The following is a 23,303-nucleotide window of genomic DNA, read 5'->3' as shown; positions in this document are numbered from 1 at the left end:
TCAGACTTGTCAACCAGAGCCAAACTGACTATTGCAAAAATGCCAGGAGGCCACAGTCATTCTGCAGGGCAGATCTTGGACTATGCCAGTCAGACAGATCAGGAACCATCTCTGATTTCCAGACAAGGGTACTCCCAGAAAACGAATGGTGCAGAATTAGCCAGCTCTGAACTGCTCTGAAGTGTTTCTCTGTATTTTGAAATGGCTTAGTTGCCCACTGTATGGTCAGATCAGCCTCCAAACTGATCTACTCTGCCCACATGTGGGAAAGAAAATGATGGAACCGCACTTAGTGTGTCAGAATCTTGTCGGATGGTTGGCCTTAACTGGTGATATGAGGAGATCTGAGCTACCTTGTTGTGGTTCTTTTGCTGAACAGGGCCAAATGAGCTGTTGTCCTTCTCTAGGAGGGTCTGTCCTAAACAGGTAGAGAGACAGCAAGTGGAACAGCCAGAGCAGTTTCCTTTTTCGTACTCCCACATAATTTGTAACTATGCAGCCACGTCTGGTGAAGGATGGTCACAGCTCAAAGGTCTCTGTGCCCCCGAGAGTGGTTCTGGCACGGGCAGGGGCAGCATCAGGTCAGGGTTGTCCCTTTTCCTTTTCCGTAGCGCTGACTCCAAGTTTCTCCATCTGAAAAAGCAGAAGGAAACTGAGCTTTTTTTCTGTCCTTAGCTGTAGTACTGAAGGTCTGGTTCTGTCCCACAGCTTGGACACAAGTAGTTTGTGGAGTACATCTTAAAGAGCACATCTAGTATATGTTCCTCAGGCATTTAAATATTTTCCACCAACTTGAAATAATCCACATTATGCCTGGGTCATTTTACCTTTTGGGGCATTTAATGATATGCCCATGTTTTTTGGAGCATTTTAGAATGGCAGCTGATTAAAGTTGATTACGGTAGCAGCAATGAGCCCTGCAGATGTTTGATTCCATATAACTTCCCCAGAGCTAAGTTTAAAATATCCTGCCTCACCTGAATAAATCTAAAATGGACCTATTCCAGATTTAAATTGCTTTAACTATCACAGGAGCTGGTTATCCAGCTGGCCCCATAATGTATAGTAGTAATCCTCCCGATACAGACATGATTGACCTGCCTTGATAATATATCTTCCCATTAACTCAATCTAAACCCATGTATTATAGATGTTTTCATTTCTCCCTGAAATATCTGTTCCATAAACAATCTCCACAGCTCTTCTGTGAACAGAATTAGGAGTTGTTTTAGCACCTTGCCCTCACGCAGCCAGCTGCTGGGGCTGCCCGAGCTCTGTGCACCCATCTGATTTAGCCTCCACTGTGATTTTTGTCCTCTGCGTGGCTCTATTGCTTGTACTCCATTACTGACTGCCTGGGGGAGGCTGTCCTCTCAGGTATATCACAGCCTCACCAGGCGAAATGTCCCAAGGAAATGATGTAGGAGTTGTTTCACCCAGTCCAAATCCAATCTTCTATTTTTGGAGAGGTCCCTCCTGGATAAATGTGTTTTGTGATATTTTATTAGGTGAAAAGTGCTGACTGTATTAAAAAATCTTGTTCAGAGGTTGATGATCATCTTTTTTACTCTCCACACTACTTTCCTTGTGAATACATTTAATTATATGAGGCTGCATTCATTGCCTCCCTGCCACTGAAGTGCTCTGCAGTTAAGGTCTAAGTACTGAGCCAGGCAGATACTCAAGTGCTGTAAAGTTAGTCTCGATTTCTTTTTGCCAGCAAGTGTTACACTGATTTACAGAGTGGGGGTCTTCCTGCTCTCTTTATTGAAGTCTCTTTCTTATTTTAATGCCCATATTTAGGTGACTTAAATAGCAGGAATGGATTATTTTAATTGCAGATAACTGGCTGATATTGGGCATATTTTTAGTGCAAACTAGAAAACTGTTCCCTTGTGCTGAGGGGGATTACAGTGCTCACTGACAGAAATCCAGCTCAGGCTTGCTGTTTAGTATGAAAAAATCCATTTTTTTAATGAAAGTTTTATTTCTATTTGTTTTTACTTCATTTCATGGAACCAAAAAAAAAAAAAAAAAAAAAAAAAAAAGCCCAAACCCTCATGAAGGTGGGATTTGCTGCCTTTGTTCTTACAGAGTACTGCTGTGTTACAGCAGTTTTGCTGTGCAGGGCATGGTTCCTTTTGGATATACAAGCTTGGGGAGCTGAGATGCTGGAGGAGGTGGGAGGTAGGGTTCTGCACACCTTCATCTCAAAAGATGAGACCCCACACACAGCCTGATAGTTTTTCCATGGGGGTTTACTGCATGTGCATCGTGCAGGGAAAAGCTCTCTTATGCCTGGAAGGGTGTGATGGGGGTGGGTCAGTGGTTGGACTTGGTGATCTTAGTGGTCTTTTCCAACCTTAGTGATTCTGTGACTCCATGATGCACTCCAGTTCTGCACATGCAGACATGGTGCCCGTGCTGAAAGGCTGCACGAGTTCTCCAGTCTCAATAGGTACAAATTATTCCTCAGGTGGCCAAATCCCAGTCAAAGCCTTTTCTAAGCTGTGTCCAAAGGCTTCCCAAATGCCTGCTCTTGTGGTGGGAGGTCCCTTCTGGGCAGCGGGATAGCAGCTGTTGCACAGAAACCCACACAGCTGGGAAGACTAAGTTGAGTAATCTTTGTTTTTGAAGCAGAAACAACCCAAGTATACTGTTATTGTACCTTGGCTCAATTTTGGGGCTGTGCAATGGAAAACATATGAACCACAATGGAGGAACACCAGGCTTAGGAGCCCAGAAAAGAGAATCTGGCTCAGGTTTTTTTTTTACTGAGGCAGTAATATGTACTATGCCAGTAGTAGCCTGTGGTAGAATCAAACCCATGGCACACACTCTTGGGTTTGCAAAATAGGAGTACACCAAATTCAGCCATATTTTGTACAAAAAAATTGGAAAGTAACAAATGACAACTGCCTTTGAGGTAATAATCTGTGCTCCCCTCACAGCCCCTGCTGCATAACAAAGGCTTTGGCCACAAGCAGTGAAATGAAGTTGGCACCTTGAATTCAGATCTGCTGGATTTGTGCACATGTGCATGTCAGCTCTCTGAGTTTTTTTTAGCAAGATTGAAAATGCATTTTATTTTATTTATTTTTTTAATACTGTCGAATAAAACATTTATAATACTCTTAGTTACTAATCTATACGACCAGCATTTCTCGTGTGCATGTTTTGCTGGATACTTCTGATCAAACACCAAATTTAAGAATTATTATCAGCATGACTAATTTTGAACTTGGCATTTACTGTGAAATTTACTGTGTTCATTACCATATTAGCACAAATTCCGAGGTGAAATAAAATGCTGACATCCATTTGTAGAAATGTTTGTAAATCACTGGAAGATTTTGGGAAGAGAAGCCATAAGTTCTTCCCACAGCCAAAGGTAGCTTTGCTTCACCCTCCTGACATGTCCCAAGTCCTATGGTATCCAGAGAGGGCAGGGATGCCACCAAAATGCAGATTGGGAAAAGTTTTGCTGTTGACTATTGGAAATATTTAATGACTTAATTTAGGACTTCAGCATTCAGGACTGCAGAGGGTCTTTGGGTGAGTCATGAGCTTGTGACTAAAAATGTCACTTTTTAAACACAAGAAAAGCTCCTTCCCTTTCTACTTTACTCTGTCTTCTTCCATGAAAGGGGAGAAGGAAAAAGGAGACTGAGTAAAGTCATCAGTGGTTTCATTGTGCCACTTTAGATGTGTATCAGATTCTAGTGCCGCTACATCACGTAATGTTAGGAAATGGGCAAAGGAACATTTGTCAGTTCTCAGTAACACTGATTACCTGCAAACTGAAAGGTTGACTTGTTCCGGGCACAAGATCCCTCCCCAAACTTTTTGCTGCATTATATCGTTAGCACCAATAATAGCATCTGCAGGGAGTAATTAGTAACACCCAGAGGGGAAAGGAATTCTGCCAGAGGACATCATTATGTCTGAAAACCAAAGATGCTCTGTAGTAAGGTCATGAATAAATTGCTTGAGCTGAGGGTAGAGGAGAAGACCAGTAAAAGTACAAAGTTTCCTACTGCTGCTGGTACACTTATGACGAACACGTTAATTTGCACTGGAACACCATTAGGGAAATTAGTTTGTTCTGCCAGTTTGTGCTGCTGGATACCATATGTTTACCTTGAGGGAATGTTTGTGGAGTTATGTTGGGTTAATGGTAAATGTCACAATTAAATAAGTAAATATACAGAAGTGTATCTATGTCCTGCACCAGTGCACAGACACTGTACCAGCACGCCGGTGTGCCGCGTTCCATGTGTACATACAAATATGTGCTTTCACGTACTAAGTCCATACAGATCAGCTTATCAGGACACACAGACATCGGGTACAAACAGCACCTGCATCGTTTTTCTCTCTGCTCTGTTTACGGGTGCATACATACAGCTGTGCCCCGTGCCCTTTCCATTCCATCGCTGTGAGCTGCAAGCTCTGAGCTCGCCCTGCCGCAGGTGGCAGTGCTAATTCACCTGGCACAGAGCAAGGCAAGGGGAAGAGCAGGTCAGATACCACGTTAAAACCTCGGACCAGGTGGAGTCCCTCTCCAGTTTACGAGAGGTTCCCATGTTGCCTTTTGCTGTTGCCAGCCCCCTCTAATAATCTGCGCAGGTGCCGAGAGTTTGCACCACCTCTGTAGATTAAACTTGAAGAACACTCAGCCCAACCTGTCGCAGAGGTCTTTATCATGCAAACTTGACGCCAAGTTCAATAGCAGTCCTGTTAGTCTTCTGCATTGCAGAGGCCTTGAAAAATTGATTTTCTGTTTTGCCTCTGACTTCAGTGGAACCAGCTTTTAGCCCTCCAAGGCAAATTTATTCCTATAGATTGCAGCTACTTCTGAAATTCTTAATTTAATGTCTTTAAGGAGTCAAACTTTCAGAGGGACCGGGCATGGCTGCAGGCTTTGCTGGGTGCTGTTGACCGCTGCTGGATTATTAACTCCTCTTACAGTCTGAAATTCCATCCTTTTCCTTTTATAATGCATTTCAAGGCTTTAAAGGCCTGATCCAAAATGTACAGGAGTACATACAAGCCTTGTTATTGAGGAACAGAAAAGAATTTTAAAGATAATTGGCCATTGTTTGCAACAGGAGTGTGTGTCTAACAGAAACAAGCAATCTGATCCTTACTGGTAATGTTGTTAGGGCAACATTAATCCAGTGGAAACACTTTCTGAAGTGGCCAGGGCTTGTTAACACAGCCAACACCTAAGGCAGCAGTGTGTCTTTAAGCTCCACTAATACTGTACAATAATAATTTCTGAGGAAGAAAATCTTCACCTCTGCCTGAACAGAAACAAGACATATTATTGACTGCCATCTGGAAAGATGTATGCTCTGGCCCTCATGAGTCTATTAATATTTGATGCTGATGGATGTGAGCTGGCAGCCTGCGTTATTAATGGAGTTTGGTTCCTTGGACCTAACCCTCAATGCATAGGGGAGAATTAACAATAACAAGAATTGTGTGCCCAAACCTCTCCTGATACCAGAAAAGCCTGTCATTTAGTTTCAGCATCAATTTGTTAATATTTCTGAAGTACTTAAAGCTATGAAAGGTCACAGAGGTGGCATTAGTTACGTTATTGGTGCCATTCATTTTGATTTAAAGCTGTCTTTTTAGGGTCCCTGGGACCACAGATCCCCACTTGTATCTTTGCCAGGTGAGGGTACCCCCATCAGATATGGATTTCCAACAGGGAAAGGCTCACTCCTATTAACTTCTGAGCAATTGTGTGGAGGTAAGGGATACTCTGTCTTTGGTTGAGCTGAGATGCCATGCAGTGGGTTTGGATGCAAAGAAGAGGGCAGGAGTATCTGCTTTACACAAGGAGGGGGGCATTCCTAGAAATGGCCTTGATGCAGCGCCCAGTAAAGGGGAATTTTTCCTCAAATTGAGTCTTATTTGGCCACTGAAATCAGGAGGTAATATATTGTATATATATTGGAGATATATATATATATCAGGGATATATTTTGATAAACTGGACGTGATAAGGAAAAATGCTGAAAGAAATGAAGCACTGTTGATTCTGTGATGTCCATATGGATCATTCTGACTTGGAAAATAGAGATGTGAAATATCAAGTTATTTATAGCTGGATTTCTTAATATAGCCTTAACATTTTCAGGGGTATATGTTTGATTGAATTAGCTTCTCTTTGCTATCATGTATACCACATCCAGACATTTCACTGCTCTCATTAACCTCCCAATCTTAATAGGAAAAAAAAACGAATAATCAACTTAAGAAGCACAGCTGTTGATTAATTTTACTAAATAGGATAGAAATATAAAGTACCATATTGCAAGATTGAAGATTCAGTGCACAACGTTTAAAATCACTTTAATGGAATATATAACTCATTAACAGCTGGATAGACAGATACTGCAGCATTATTCACTTGGGCAGGTGGTGAGAGGGAGGTGGAATTTACATATCTTTAACGGTACCTGAATGCATTTAATTTCATAGGTCATTCTCCCAAATCAAGTTCAAAATGTTAATAACAGGGTGTGCATTTATAATTAATAAAATCTTAGAGCCAGCACTATAGTTCAAGTGCATTTTCCTCTTATGTAATTAAGAAGTTAAGTATGTTTGGCAGTTGTCACTCAGACGGTTCTGAAGGTCTCACAGCAATCTCAATAAGCCAGTTCTGTTGTCCGTTAAGGTTTGTTTGCAAGCTGATGGCATGTAAGGTGGACAGCCAGAATGACCAGCCTCAGGTAGTCCATAAAGTACAGGACATTAAAGTAGGTGCCAAAACTCGAATGTGTTTTGAGTTGGGAAGAAACATCCCGATGCTTATCTTGTATATGGAACCGTTCCTTCTGCATGGATGGATTATCTCACCTGTCTGAGTGTCCTCTGTGCAGAGTAAGCTTACAGAAACAGGGGAATCTGCCGTGCCCATGGCCATGCAGCACCTGCCTGCACCATGCTAGGACACCCACAGAACCCACTGGCCAGCTGGAAGCCCCGGTTCTGTGCCTCCCATGTCTCAGATCTGCTGTCTCAGTCAGTCTGGCTCCCAAGGGAATGTGTTCATTCCACATCACTCTGAGCTACTTTCCTTTTCAAAGACATTTTCTTTTACTCCTAGATCACTAGTTCAAATCCAGGTAAGGTCAGTTGTCATAGAAATTACAGCAGTGCCAGCAGTCCTGTGCTGTACATGAAATGAGTTGGGAGTTCCATTCGCACAAGATACAGCTTTCTAAGTGGCACTAATTGGCTGTCTAATTGTCACACATAGGAGAAAGGCTTAGGATTGATTAGGCGTGGAGGCTGAATGCCCCTCTGCCATCCCGCTCGCGCTGGGTTCCTGTAGCTCATTCTGTAGGCATGCTGGCAGGGTAATGAGGGGCAGCGTGCTTCAGATTTTCTGGCTGTCAAGACGGCACCTTTTACAGCCAGTCCTTTCCAGGGGAACTTGTTTTACTCCACCAAGGTCAAAGACAGCGTCTTTTACAAACATTGCTTTCTCACAAAAATCAGGGGCTCGTAGGATTTATTTCTGAGCAGTCCATATTTTAACCATTTCATTTACTTCTCCCTAAACCAAAGTTTTTAGTATAAAATAGGAAGAGTCCTACTGGTGCAACGCAGAGCTGCTGCAACAAGCACATGGGTTTGTGGTGCTCAGAAATCTGCTCCTATTTCCTCTTAACATTTCAGTGTCTGATGCTGTGATGTACGGGCTCCTGGAGGTACTTGCCATGGCATAGGGAAGCTGACATTTTGCACTTTTATCTCCTGAAAAATGGATGTTCCTATCACGCAGTGAAGCCTCTCACCTGCAAAAATACATTTTGACCAATATTTTTTCCCTTGAGCTATGATATAGGTCACACTCTGCAATGTAGTTACTATTTAACTTTGGAGCAGGGTAGCTCTCTCTGACATAGGACTAAATTATTACACTTTAACTCACTGGAGAAATAAATATAGGAGCTCATTTGTGCTGTGGAAGTTGAGACTACAAACTAAAGAAGATAGAGTTAAACTACCTTACATATGCTAACATTTGTTGGCCAGACGATGGGACTCAGTACATAGGGCTGAAGGGGTCCTATCACATTTTAACTCCCTTGTTCCATCAGATGAATGACATTGGTAAAGAAATGTATCTCTGCTTTCAGCCACAGGAGGTAATCAGTACATACAGCCATAATTTACTGTTGACATTTTCTATATTTCTGCAACATGTAAGTTTTTATCCTCCTTTTCCCCACTTGCCTCACACCTAAAGCAGAAATGGGACAGAGACTGATTTTATGTTTTGCTCTGCGTGCTTCCTCTCTCTGACATGTGCATCACACCTTGTTCAGCATTCTTCCCAGTGTCACCATCTCATGCAAATTAGCTGAAAACAGATGTAGGTACCAGCTATGCACCACAAAGGTCTCATCCATGTGCCATGTAAGTTTTCCTCTCTGCCAGGCTGTGGAAGATGAGCACGTAGCAGATCCTTTAGCTTTTAAACAACCATGTTCTTTGAATATATTTTCCAGGAAATGCAGCACAATCTTTGCACGGTTTCAGACTGTATATTTTGTGATTAGTGTTTCATAAGTGATGTTTTGCTTAATGATCCAACATCTGTTCTAGGAGGTTTGTTTTTGTAACTTACACACCTCCTGCTGAATGAACGCCAGAAATTTGTCCCTTTCCTCCAAGTCAATCAAAGCACTAATTGCATCATAATCACGGGAAGCCGCAGTGACTGCTGAAAGTGCTGAAGATTCAGCAATCAACTCATAACACTCTGCTCACTGTTTCAGAAGAGAAAGCCTCCCTGTGCAGAGATGGGAATTTCCTGAATTCAGATCTCTTTAGCTGACTCTGTTTTTTTCTGGTTTGCAGGGAGATGACTGCACCATTACCTGCATGGCAGGAACCTATGGTACCAATTGCTCATCAGTTTGTAATTGCAAAAATGATGGTGCGTGTTCCCCCTTCGATGGTCTGTGCATTTGCAAAGAAGGTAAACAAAATTCACATTTAACAGCGCCTACAATTTGGCATCAGTGCTTCTCCTTTCTAAAGTGGCACAGCTGTGCAGTCAGTAGCTCCACTATTTATTTGTGCCTGTTGGTAATTCAGAGCCCAGCCTCAGGAACAAAACTCAACAAGGGCCTGACTGTATGTTTTGTCTCTGCCCTGAACGAGGGCCAGGCTTAACCGCAGTGCTGCAGAAGCAGACCCCAGAATGAAGTGCGCCTGCAAGGACACAGCTCCTTTCTAAAGGAAATGTGAAGCAAACACCAAACAGGGGTTTTGCAGTGTGATTTTTTTGCAAAGGAACAGCCTCCTGCCTGCCCTTCCTTCAGCCCAGTGAACTGTCAGTGGGGTGCATCTGGCTGCTTGCCATCCTCTGGTCATGGTGACGGCTCACCCACGTGCAGGTGACCTCTGCCCAGCATGGGGCTGAGGACATGGCTGTCCTTTGTCTGGAGAAACAAGAAGTCTTGTCTGTTCTGGAGATTGCAAGAATCACCAATTTTTGTACCACATATACGTCCATAATTCCTATATGTGCTTGGTAGTGACCCATGTTTCCACTTAGGAGGTCTTGCACTCTCCGGAACGTGGTATCTCTGATGTTCCATGTGCAGTGCTGCCTTCCCCCAGCACACCAACATGAACTACCCTGTATAGCACGCATAAGCCCTAAAACAGAAGTGAGGCAAACAGCAGTAAAATCTGGCATTTCAAACATGAATTAATGAATCACTGTAGAACCCCATTTAATGAGGGCGTATAAACCATGAGTTACTGCTCAACTCCATTACATGCAGCTGCAGTGTAATGAAAGCCATTGTGGGGTTGGTCGTTAAGACTTGAGCCTTAATGGTTAGAAATGATGGTCTTGGTCTTTTTTTTTTTTTTTTTTGTGTGTGTGTGTGTGTGTGTGTAAGAGCCTCTTTATATTAAAGAGCCTTCTCAAAAAAATACGAGGTAAGAAACAAACAGCATCGAATGCAAGTGTCTTGCATTCAGCAAGTCTCCAGCAGACGTTGCTGTGCTCTCTTGCTGCCTGAGCAGTTCCTGAAGAGATATCAGACACAACAACCTGGCACACACAGATATCTGCACGGCCCTTCTCCACCTATGGATGTTGGCAGAGGAAGCTGGGAGGTTATAATCAAAGTGCCACTCTTTGACCCCGTGGTTGGTGTCTTAATTTACACTAAGATCAGGAGGAAACCGGCCCTAGAATCAAAGAGCTGCAGTTCACAAGACACCTTTCTTGTCTCTTTTTTCTGTGCTGTGCAGGAAAAAGGCACTAGATCTGCCTGGAAAACATGCAGACACACCTTTTAGGGAGTTTTAAATCTTGTTATGTAAAGAAATATTATTTTTTTCTCTGCAAACGTGCCGAAATCCTTCTCTCTCCTGAACTTTCTGTAGGGTGGCAAGGAGTGGATTGCTCTATTCCATGTTCAAGTGGAAGTTGGGGTTTTAACTGTAACCAGACGTGTTACTGCACAAATGGAGCAGCCTGCAGGCCAGCTGATGGCTTCTGTCTGTGCTCCCCTGGCTGGCAGGGGGACTACTGTGACCAGCCGTGCCCTGTAAGTGTAACCAGGATGGTCTCACATCCCCTTTTAAACCATAGTCCACATAGCTCTTCTAATCACACAGGCTCAGTATCTCATTTTGTCTGTGGATATTTGTAGGAAATCATGTATAGATGACAGATTGTGATTTGAGCAATCGAGTCGATGTATTACCTTTTGCACTATATTTTATCAGAGCTATTGCAGCGTTATCTGCATTTTCTGGAACATCATTTTTTAAAGTGATTCCTCATTTGGTTCTATATAGAAATTTTAGGCACTGAGTTGTTTCTATTTTCTCTGCATGTTAATTTAAAAAATGCGACTCAGCATTAAGAGGGACATGATAGATGATTTTGCACATTTTACAGCAAAAAAACTGATTACTGAGAGACTTTTTTTTTATTTATATTTTTGGAAGGATGGAACATATGGTCTTAATTGCAGTGAACGTTGTGACTGTAACCACGCAGATGGGTGCGATCCCGTCACCGGTTACTGCTGCTGCCTTGCTGGCTGGACAGGTAAAATGAGCAACTCTATAAAACTTGGGATTATTTCTGTTTGTTTGTATCTTTGTTTATTGCTAATGCATCAGTCATAGCGCTGAATTTCTGACTGCAAACTCTTAGGTGATAGACTGAGACAAGCTCAGCTGAATTTACCCACATTTAAATCACTCGTGATGGTGACAGAAATTGGCATTTATTAGATTTGTATTCAAATTAGTTGAAGATGGCTCCAAACCTGGAGCCAGATGTTAGCCTTCTGTAATGAGAATGCTCGGGAGGGATGCAGATTGTATGGAAATCCTGCAGTGTTTTTCTCCTTGAATGACCTTTTCCACAGGGGTTTTGGTGCCATAATGAATCCTGTGGCCGTTGCACCCGAGATGCAGATAGGTGCAATCTGGATGCTGAGAGTCAGCACAGCTGCTCCATCACACAAACCAGTTTTGTCACAAACTGTTGTCTTTATGCCCTTTTCCCATGCTTCCTGTTGCACAGAATGGTAGCGATGGAGAGCAGATTAATGCTGGTTTGATAAAGAATTCTCTTGATTACGCAGAGGCAGAGAGAAATCTTGAGTGAAGTCTGAAAGTCCAGGTTGAAGAGCTCAGTACAAACAGCCCTGCACTTGACTCCATCCTGATATGTCTCTTTGCTAGCTTTTGACAGCTGACATAAACAGCAGTGGGGGACAAGTTATTGATCCAACCAATATTTCACACTTAGCTGCCTAAAATACGAGTTAATCTCCCCCTAGCTCTCTGGAGAGTCCCTAGAGGGAAATAAGCTTATATTCTTGCCTATATCTGCAGAGCCACCAGCAGCACTGGTAGTCAAAAATGCATTGGTATTAACAGCATTCATTTGGAAAATTTAATTGTTTTTCAAGCAAAAACAAGTTGGAAGAATGTATGGAGCAAGGCAGGCTCAGGCAGCCAGCAGCAGGGATGCTGTTCCCTCACACCTTCAGTTATGCCTTAGACTAATTCACGTCCTCCATTTCTGATGGACAGAGCATCACTCACTGTACAGCCCAGCTCTTAGAAGCATGAGGCAAAAGGAATGAAATTAAGCTTCTACTTTACAATGAAACACATCCTTTTAGAATTAAATAAAATGCAAAAATATGAATTTATTTTACAACAGAGTTACTTTTCAAAAATGATGAGCATGCATCCCTGGAAAGGGCTTTCTGCCCACTAAAAAATCCGTTCTGTAAGCTCACTACAGCCCACCCCAGCTTGTGTTCTTCACTCATGGACTGCATTCATCATTCTTTGAGTCTCTTTGCCATCACATCCATCTGTCAGGCTTTAAAACTGTACTGTGCTTTATTTATAACCACTAGGAAAACAGTTGATAGGTTTTCCTGTAGTTTCTTAGAGGGGCAAAATGGTTTCTAAAAGTACAGAAAATTCATATATATTTATTTATTTAGTGTAAGGGTCTATTGCACATCTTTATGTATGTAGCATTTCAGAGGAAAGTACAGATACACTTTGCAGACTGAAGTTGTGGCTTTTTCTCAGGGCATTTGGAGCATATACTCCACACTCACAGCACGTGCATAGCTGTAATTGTACATCAAGTGCAGTTACAAATTACTCCAACTAAAGGTAAGAATGATTTCTGTGACGTGTCCCTCTTTTGGTTTCTATTTTGAGTGGCCATTAACTCGCTGGCCACTTGCTGCAAATTTAACTTTCAGTGTGTCCCAGCAGTTCTGGAGCTCCCTTCTGCAGCATCACGTCTCTGTGAGGAAAATATTACATTAGCATTTGAGACCAGGTTGGAGCTGAGATGTTGACAGGACCATGTAAGGTGTGCACTGGAAATGCTGATAGACAGAGCCAACATGTGTTTTGTCAATTCTGCATTCAATGTTTTTTCCACTTGGCTTAGCACGAGACACAAGGATAAATTCTGCTCGTGCTACTTTGAAAGTATGTAATTTCAGAAACTCTTCAGCTAGATAATTATATTTTCATATTAAGGAGTGTGGCATTGGTAAAAGATTAATCTTATTTCTAGTTGTTGTGAACTGGCCCATGATGTGTTTTGCAGTATATTTTATAAATATGATGTGATAAATAATTCAGGCTTAAATTTGTGCTTTCGGAGTTTGGTACTAATTAGGCATGGCCTGAAAAAGATCAGAAAAGTTCAGCATCGTGGAACATCTGAAGGTTTTCCTACCCACTCACACAGACAGAGAATTCACATGGCTTTCTGATCCTAATGGCCACAAAACTTCATCTGAAACTGCATATTCTGTATGTTCATCCCACATGTGGGACTCCCTGCCTTGATGTCGGTGTTCTGCGTGTAGATCAAGGAGAAGATTGAGCCCATTTTCTTTAAAGTAGTTTTCAAGATGTTACTGGTATAAACCTTGGGAGACCGATAGATGGTTGGAGCATTGAGGAAGGCTGGAAAAAGAAGAAAAAAAAGGGAATAAAAAGAGTAACATACAATATAAATTAATAGCAGTCTACCACCCTTGTCTGCTGTTATGACTGCCACTCATCCAGAGTCTGTAATTCAGGGCACTGCTCTCCTACTCTTCTGTGTTTTAACAGCCCAGAAAAGCTAGCTTTGAGAGCAGAGAATACCTGGCAAAGTGGAAGATGATGAAGAGATTGCCATGTCCCATCCAGGATGTTACAAAAAAGTGCGGATCAGCTCAGCACCAAAATAAGCACACTGGCAGTAAGCTGCTTACACATGCATGTAGATTTGCCATTAAGTTCAGTGGGGAATAATTGCACAGCTGAAGGCAGAAGTTGGACTCTGAGATGGATCAGACCTGAAGCTGGCTGCACCCTGTCGGTATTGCTGAGAACACCCAGCCAGGCACACAGGCACACTGTGTCACAGAGAGCCTTGTAGACCGCATGGAAAGTATAGCACCTGTCCTAACAGCACCAAAACCACACACATGGGGAGATGCTCCTGTGTGCTGCAAGTGAAGGGAAACTTGTTCAACTGTTGGCCAAATTCAGATCTGCAGCTGCTGGTACAGTGCTGAGCTGACTTTTACTGCCCACGAAGGGGATGTCAGATGCAAATAAAAATAAGGCTGTAGCTTTGCAGTGAGGGAGATTTCCAGCTTTCACATGCTTAACATAGTGAATATAAATACTTCCCTTGAAATCAAAGAAGATTTGTACATGTCTATCACTAGGTTAAAGAGGAGAAGTGTAGCCCCCAGCAGGATCAAGTCTTGACTGATGAGAGTGATTGCTTTCTGAAGATTAATAAGGGTCTCTCCACTCCAGATCTGCCATGCATTTTAGATGGATACTCCTTTTGTGCTTGCAGCTGTGTATATGTGTGCACACATACCTTAAAGCTACCAGTCATTTGCAGGAGAGGTGCTATTTTGTGTACATTCAGGTTAAAATGAAGATGCTTGAGAACGGAGTGCTTCAGTGCTAATTGCATTTGGTTAATTAGAGATCTCACACACTCTGAATCCTCAGAGAGAGTGGAAGTGCAGGAAAGCCGCATGGCAGAGCAATTCCTGGGAGTCCTTTGGAAGCAAACAGGTAGCAGAGAGGCAGGCGTGAGTCTGGTCACACTGCTTCCCAGAGTGCTCAGTAGCAGTAGTGGGGTCATAAATCTCAACCAGGCTCCTCTTACTTAAACAACTGGTGGCTGCCGGTTGCTTGGTCATAGGATCATAGAATCTCAGCATGGTTGGCTTGGAAGGGATCCTCACCCCCCAGCTCAGGCTGCCCAGGGCCCATCCATGGCCTCAGGTGCCACAAGGATGGGGCACCCACAGCACTGGGCAGCAGTGCCAGCACCTCGCCACCTCTGAGTGAAGACTTTCCCATGACATCTGACCTCATCCTTACCACAAATGGCATTCTGATGGATTCCAAAACCAATTCACACTGTGTAGCCTTGCGCTGGTTCACGCAGTACCACCTCTCGCAACTCAATCCGTCAGACATTGCAGGAGGGAAAGCCTCAGGCCTGGCTAATGCTCACAGCAAGCTCATTTCTTCCCTGACACAAGTCGATGTGCTTCAAGTTAATTGTGGCAGCGTGTGTTTTGTTAACCTTTGAGATATTACAGTGGGATTAAGTCAGAAGCAGTCTGCAGGGGGATATGTTCTGCTCCCGTAAATGTTGGGGTCACTTAAAATCCTGTTTATCTCAATTCCTTTAATCTGTGATGCTGTCTTATCTGAGCCTGGGTTGTGTCTTTCCTGTTTCGTATCGCTGTCTGGTTTCTGTGGAGAGCTGTCATCCTGATGCTATCTCAGTTATCCCACTGAACTGCTGAGCTGATGCTTTTCTGATCACCCAACGTCACCCAACACCTAAGTTTCATCAGGAGGGGTCAGCATCCCCAGAATGCGTGGGGAAATGCGGTGGTGGTGTAGATGTGGGACAGAAGGTAAAGGAATGTGCATCCTGTAGTAAATTATAAAGGAACTCCTCATCGATTTCCCTTAATTAATCTGGATGGTATGAACATTAAACGTGGTGGCAGAGGAAGATCCATCGTGTTACCATGTGGGTATTTTCCCCTTCAGGCTTCACTCTTGTCTCCTAAGAGCAGCTGCAACATACACAACAGGGGAATATATCTTTCGCTGCCTTTACATCTTCAATAACCTCCATACTTTGCCAACAACATAAACCCTAATTGTCTCTTATCGTGTCCAGGAGCACTGCACAGTGGCTGTGGTAAGCTCAGGTTGTAGGGATTTGCACCTGCGATTGTATGAGGGAGCTTCTGGGGTCAGGAACGTCAGCTGGTCACAGATAAGGGGAGCTCTGAGGAATGAGCCTCTGCATTTGCAGGCTGCAAGTGCCATCTGCGCTGTCACTCAAACACAGAAACATGTTTCTTCCCTCCTGTGGACACATTAATTCAGTAAAACTGATAAGGCTTTACTCAAGGGAAGGCCTTTTTGAATTTTAAAGAAACAGTGACCACTTTGACGGGGAGCTCTAAGGTATTTTTAACTTCACTTTTTCTGAGTTCTCTGCATGAAGGTGATCTTTCAAGACCAAAAAAAATAACTTTCTATGTAGCTTCCCATAAAATACATTTTGTTTATATTAATACGACTTTTCCAGCAGTATTTAGTTTACAGCTTTAAAGCCGGATCCTGTCCCCAGCTGAACTAATTTGAAGCCAAAATAATTCCATTGCCATTAATAGATCTCCTCCAAGCACACACTCCTATAATTGGTAGCTGAGTTTTCTGCACGCCTTTAAAACCAGAAAAATCGAGGAGTGATTTTGATGTACCTACAGGTTCACAGCAGAGCAGATCTGCAGTGTGTTCCAATCCGTAATGCTGTGGGTTGGCTCTGTCGTGCTTTTCACTCGTCCTCTCTCGTGCTCTCTTGGTTTGTAATACCAAGCCTAAAATACCAGAATGGAGCAATAGTAATTTCCTATTAAACATGCATTTTCTAGATGTCTAATCCCATTATCTAAACCATATTTTGCACTTATCACTTTTGGCAGTCTTATCCCAGATTTTTAAATTAATAATTTATTTCTGTGATTATTCTGTATCCTTACATTAGCTTTAAACAGGCAGAAAAAGCTAGAAATGTTAAGAGTCAGCCTAAAATGATGCAGTTTAGTCTCTCTTCTGGCAGCTTAGTCTCTCCTCTGGCCTCAGCCTTTGAAAAGTGAAAATCTTTTCCATATGAAAAGGTGTGCTTACTCTCTGGGTTCGACAAGTGTCCTTTAGCCTATGAATGTAACATAAGCTTATTAGAAATTAGCTTTAATTTTTCATTGACTTAATTTCAAGTGAGTTGATAAGATTTTAATGTCAGGCTGTGCTTAAAAATTCTCTCTTTGACAGGAACCTTTAAGTATGGCTCCTGCTGATAGAGGGCTAATTTTCAAAAATATGAATTATGAAGTTCTATCAAAGACATCATTGATGCCCTGAGATAAATTATGTCAGTGCCTTCCTTGGCAGGCATCTAGGAGGCTCCAGATTCTCATCTATGGGGGGTTTGGTTGTGTTTGTCCTGCGCCAGTTTTAGTACATATTTCACCTTCCATGAAATCAGTTGGATTTTTGCCACTCATTCAGTGGGAGTTGGATCAGACCCTTACACTATAATTAGAACCTGCAGCAGGCCTACTGCTAAACATAAGCATGCGTGCAAATGATAGCGGCATTAGTCTTAGAAATACAGAAGAGATGCAAGTTCATTTAGCTTTGTGTTTATTTTTGGTTTTATTTTCACTTATGAAAGGACAGCTTTTAAGTTTATACGAAAAGATAGAGCTGGGGTGGCATCTTGGGTTGAACTAATTTAACAGGTTCTGAAAAATGAAGTTTGATGCTAGAGATATTCGGCTGTTTTCCATGTTGATATGCAGTCATTCTATATATAAGCTTGGCTGTGTGTACAATACATTCACCTATAAATAAATGTGGGCGAGAAGCAGAGAAAAAATTATTTGTGAGTATTTCAGCAGACTAAATACTGGATGCTGGCGTGCAGTCTGCGAAGGAAGAAAAAGGAGAGATCATTCAATAAACAGCCAAGAAGCTGAAATGCTGAGTTACATATGCTCCCGGTGAAAAGTGTTTGCAGTGAGAAAAGTGAATTTCTTCCTTCTCCTACACAAGGGAGAAAAAGTGGGCTTTCATGCAACGATGTTAAGCACAGAAGTCTTGCACACGTCCAGTTGTACAACAGCTCTTGCTAAGCTGTGTTCCTACCTCCTGGCCTGGGGATTGAACCTTTACAAGGCAGGAAATACATTTTCTTCCCACTTCCAGATTCCTCCCTCCTGATTGCCTGCTCTTGGCCTGTTTGCATCTTCCCCAGGTTCCTGCTCCTCCCTGGCCTGACATCATGGCCAGAGTTTGAGAAGCAAGAATTAGGAAGGACGTGTGCTAGAGGTGAAGGCAGCCAGGGTGGGGGTTGCCTCCTGTCAGTGCTTTTCCTCCAGTATCCTTTCTGTTCCTGGCAGCTCTTTTTCCTGCAGCAGTGCACCCAGGAGAGAATCTTGTAGCAAAGGGAACTGGATGATCCTTAATTTTAGCAAACATTTTGACTTACTCCATTTCTTATGAGGTAGGTTCTTGCCTCAAAAGCTTTTATTGCATAAATTCCCTGAGTTAGGTGATTCATATCTGGAGTTTTCTCTAGATAATTAAAAACAGGGGTAGGATTAGTGCTCCACAGAGGTGCATTAGACTGCAAGTATATTACTTTCAGAAAAACACTTACATTAATGGGTGCATAAATCGCCTATGCAATGATGAGAAAAGAGACAATTCAGAATATTTCACCGGCTGCAGGGAAGGGCTTATTCTTCATTATTTAGGGCCAGATCGTGGAGCTTTCATTTGGACTGATGGGTGTCCCACATAGGGGCTGCCCCACTGAAGCCCACTGGTGAGCAATGCTTAGCATGGCCAAAAGGTTTCCTCAGCACAGGTCTGGAAGAACTTCTACAGTTAAAAGAGAATTTTGGAAACACCACAGAAGTTTGTAGATAATGTGGCTGCTGTTACTGCTGTTGAATAGTTTTGCTATAAAAAAACAAAAATAGCTTATTTGCTGACTGGATGAGCAGCCATCAATTCTTAATGTTTCCATTTAATTTTATGGGAGATCCCTTTATGTTTTCTTCTATCTGCTGCCCTCCCCAAACCGATTTTCTAGTTCTTCGTCATCCTTTAAAGCTGAGTTATCAAGAATTGTGCTGCGAGGTTTGCCTCAGGTAGGAATAAACATTAAAATGCAAAAGATGATAGAAGAGCATCAAGGATTCTTTACGAACTCGTGTTCGGATGCTATCATAACACCTTCTTAACAACTGATCCAGAGCTAATAAGACAGCTTTATTCTTATGTTCTTATCGAATTTTCTTTTACCTTTTATAGACTGAAGCAGCAAAGTATTCACTTAGGAAAGCATGCTGATCTAATCTCAAACACAACGCTGATTTAAATAGAATTTATAGATGAAACATAAACGTAACAGCAATAAGTACTGTGGGAAGAGAAGAGAATGAGGTTAAACAAAAGGTGAACATATAAATACAGAAATCACTATCAGAAATAAATGTACAAACTAGCAAGACTTCCAGGGGGCCTCAGTGTGGCACAGCCACCAAAGGATGTCTGCAGAAGGGACAGACCTTTGTGATGGACAGAGGAGGGACTGCATGAAGGAGCAGCCCATTCTGGAGATCCCATTCAGGATACATTCCCGTAACCCTTTCAGTGCCATCAGGTGCTCGCTGCCCTGCTTCCAGCCTCACTAAAATAGCCTTGCCGTCATTATCACATCTCTAATTGCAGAGCTATTTTCTGCTATTGAAGCAGTGTTGCTGCAGTTGAGGTTGTGCCCCTAATTGCTGTGTTGACCACCAGTAAGTTCGGCATTCCCAATCAAAGCCAGTGTGACAAACCAAAGTTCAGGCCTCCACAGCACTGCCGAAATCCAGTGCCTGTTTGTGCATAAAATCCACTCTTTCCAGAGCTATTCAAATGCCAGAGATAAGAGATTATTATGACTTCATGTCATGTTGAAAGACAGGTGGAGGAGAGCACAATGTTTGTGTTGGATTCAAATGTCTGCTGAGATCATTCCTGTCACTGCTAATTGATGCTGCATCTGTCTTTAGATTGTGATTATTGGGGAGAGAAAAAAAAAAAAAAGCTGAAGACCTTATTCAGAGAAGTAATTACAGTTGTACACTGGTAGATAGAAAGTACATGGGGGGATGGGACCAACATTCTGTAATTTATCACATTCCTCCATCCCTGAAAAACACTGTGATGCTGGGCAGTGCAGCAGTCCTGCTGCAGGAACTGCTGCCATGGGGATTGCTGTGGTCAAACGTGGGGCACAGGTTCTCATTTATTCCTTCCAATTTTGTTCTTCTGTTCTGTTTGGAGCATTAGTTTCCAACTATCCAGAGACAAGGCAGACAAACAATAGCAGGCTTTATTAAGAGCCGGGGAGGTAATCCCCAAGCCTGAGAGCAATTGCACGCGTAAGTTGGAGGGGGAAGAAATGGAATTCTGCTCTGCCTTTCCAAAAATTCACCTTCCGAAGTCCTTCAGCGTGACATAGTTACAGGCAGTACTAAATCTGCATTACTTTGACAAACTTTCATTGAAGCCATTGAGGATTATTAATGGAAGCAGTGTACTAAGTCTCTCTTCAAGAGAGTATATCTCTGCTGTATATCCAAGTGGTTTGGCTGTGGGATTTTTTTTTTTTTTCCTTTTTCTTGTTCTCACTCTTCCTCGTAGTGGTTGTGTGGATGCTAGCTGAAGTTTTCACAGGTACGTTTTAATACAGAGAACCAGTGAGGTGCCATCTACCTCTTTGCATTTCAGGTGGAATATTAGGAAAAATTTATTCTGAGTGGTCAGGCATTGGAGCAGGGAAAGTGGTGGAGTCACCATCCCTTGGAATTGTCCAAGAACCACGGAGATGTGGCACTGAGGGACATGGTGGGTGGGCATGGTGGGGATGGTTGGGGTTGGACTTGGGGATCTCTTTTCCAACCTTACTGATTCTGTGATTCTGTGATCACTGCACAAGCAGTGCCTATCCCTGCACCGAAGATATTCCCAATCCGAGGCAGCAGTGGTTTGGCCACTGGGTAATAAATAATCCTGAAATAGCTTTAGGCACAGACGGTGTGGAACTGCTCTCCCGTGTGGTTATTCCTTAGAAGAGTGCAGTTGTGATTGCTGTGGTGGGTGAAGGTTGTGTTTTTCACAGCATACACAAGAGCAATTCAGGCACTTAGTACAATTTTCTTGCCCATTGTGTGCAAAATAAGAAGGTGTGGGGAGGTGGGAGTAAATTCTGTGTATAGAGCAGTTGAAAGGATAGACCTGGAAATCCTGCTTGAGAGTGTCTGCAGTACTCCAAGTCCACCCTGGGGTGGGGGGATCGTGGCTGCTGTTTCCAGGCTGGATTCAAAGCCTCAGCCTTGGCTCTGGCTTACTGCATGGTGCCCATTGCCCCCGCATAGGGTGGATAAGTATAATTTTTATGTAAGTTAAGTCATTTTCACTTACATTTCACTCCCAGAACATTGTTTAAGAAGGTCTTGGAAGCGTAATTTCATGCTAGTATCTGCAATTGTGAACCACAGCCTCAGGCGGTGAGAGAATTTCTTGGTATCCAGGCAATAGAGTTTATGTATAGAACTGCTTCTTGCAGCTTTGGGGGCTTATTCTTCTGCTAGTTGTCTTCCTAATCTCTACATCATGCTTTTGAAACAAGGAATTTGTTTGTAAGTGAGGAATCTGCAGATGTGACGTGAGATAAAGATGAGATGTGTCAACTTCAGCATTTTTTATATTTCTGGAAATTGAAAACTAATTGCTTATCAGAAATGTTCATCAGCAAGTTCCCAAGCAAAGGTGAAAGTTTTATGTTCTGAAAGCTTGCTGCTTCGCTGCCTCCGATTGTGCAGTAGTTAGGGAGGAACAGACTCCTCCTTCATCTGCTGCCAAGTCTGGGAATTGTAAAATTAAGGGGCTTTTTTTTTTAACACAGTTCTGTAAGACACGCATGTCCAGATGCAATTTTAACTTCTCATTTACATTTGCAATTCAATGCATGTAGGAGCCTCCAAAAATGAAGTCTTCCACGAGAATTAACTTGGAGTAATATAAAGTAATAAAATTGATTGCGGCCCCTTCTCGGCTGTCTTCTGAAAATTATTAAACAAATACGTTCTGTAATGGGTATCAGCATCTTCTAGAAGGTTTCCTTTCCCCTCCCTTTACATTTTGTTACAACAATCAGCTCCACAATGACTCATTGCCTTCGTTAGGAGCGGGAAGACATCCCTCATTATTCATTACTAAAGGAAGGACTTTGCTGCTGCAAGGAACAGCCATGGCATCCTAATTCAGCTACCTTACCAGAGGAAGGAGTCAATGTCATTCTTCCCCAAACTTTGCTGAAAGAGACAGGAAATAATGCTGTTTAATTGTCTCCGTTTATAAATAGCTCATTCACAATAAGAGAGCTGCATTTTTAATACTGCAGTCAGGAGGAAAAGAGACACATTTTCCCACTTTGCGTCTGAATTTCATTTCTGGGAGCTTGAGATCAGCCTTTAGAAGCTATGAATGATCATACGTAGATGTACGAGTATGAAATGCATTTATTTATTTACAATTTACCGTATTAATTTTTAATTACAGAGCACTGCAGATGTATTACGTAGGTACACACACAGCATTTACTGTTCACATAATGCAGGGATTTCCTGGGGAGTGGGGAGGGCTGTGCTAAAGCTGCTGGTTTTCTTGGTTTTACTAATACAAATGTTCTTCCTCTCTTTTTGCCCTCCTTCTCTTCAGTTATCTTTTCTTAAATATTAAGTGATTGAGCTTGTATTATGTTTTTACTGTCTTTTAATGCGTTTTTTATTAAGCTTTATAACACAGACCATGCTTCTTTATAAATAAAACTATGACTGTGTATTACTAGAAACCCCATTTCCAACTGTACTTTTGCCAGACTTGGTTAGATTTTCTAGGAAGGGACATTATAATTGTGTGATTAATCTTCAGAAAGGGGAAATTTTGGCTCTGCAGTATTTCTTACTGTATTAACTTCAGAGATTTATAAAACCAACTTGAAACTGCACTGTAAGTGTGTTTATAATGACTTTTAGCTGATTTAATAATCCTCAAAGTTTGGTGACTGCACAGATCGCAGCTTCACAAATGCAGTCCATTACCTGTAGCATCCAGATGAAGTTATCAGAGGTGTAGGAAATGACTTGGGATTGTGTTTCTCCTTAGCCATGCACTAATCCAGCCTCTGGCTGGGGCTCTCAGGGTCCCTGCCTGCATTTATCCCATTATGCAGCGGGGACATGTGCATGGATGATAAAGAACATCTACGTGTTGCAAGTCGAGCCAGAGCATGTGTATGCCATCAAATCTTGGTGGAGCAGTTGTAAAGCACCCGGTGTGCTAATGTTGTTAGGAAAATTTTCAAGCCAGCCTGTGATTCATTTTTTCTGTCGTTATCAGTAACTCAGTGTGCTGCTGCTAATGCCACTCCCTGCAGCTGCGCTGCTTAATGTCTCTTTTAGTTCACGATCCTCCAAAATTTTTTCTATCCAAGGAGCCCTTGATGATGCAAATAGCACTGCTAATTGCAGGTTTTGGTGATGCCTTATCCCAGAGAAGTAAGAGTCTCTTGAACT

At 42.4% G+C, this 23,303-nt stretch overlaps 1 protein-coding gene across 4 annotated transcripts in view; it reads left to right on the top strand.

Annotated features, from left to right (window-relative positions):
* MEGF11 (multiple EGF like domains 11) overlaps nt 1–23,303 on the top strand; it is a 256,450-nt gene that overhangs the window by 194,613 nt on the left and 38,534 nt on the right. For all 4 annotated transcript variants that reach the window (XM_085233529.1, XM_085233528.1, XM_085233527.1 and 1 more), the window contains exons 12-14: nt 8,890–9,010; nt 10,438–10,601; nt 11,008–11,110. In XM_085233529.1, coding sequence (XP_085089655.1) covers nt 8,890–9,010; nt 10,438–10,601; nt 11,008–11,110 — 388 coding nt within the window. The remainder of the gene's footprint in view (nt 1–8,889; nt 9,011–10,437; nt 10,602–11,007; nt 11,111–23,303) is intronic.

Source organism: Meleagris gallopavo, chromosome 12 (genome assembly GCF_905368555.1).
Source record: "Meleagris gallopavo chromosome 12, MGAL_WU_HG_1.1, whole genome shotgun sequence".
Taxonomy (NCBI): Eukaryota; Metazoa; Chordata; class Aves; order Galliformes; family Phasianidae; genus Meleagris; species Meleagris gallopavo.
The sequence above is the reverse complement of the archived record's forward strand: the minus strand, read 5'-3'. Positions and strand labels throughout refer to the sequence as shown.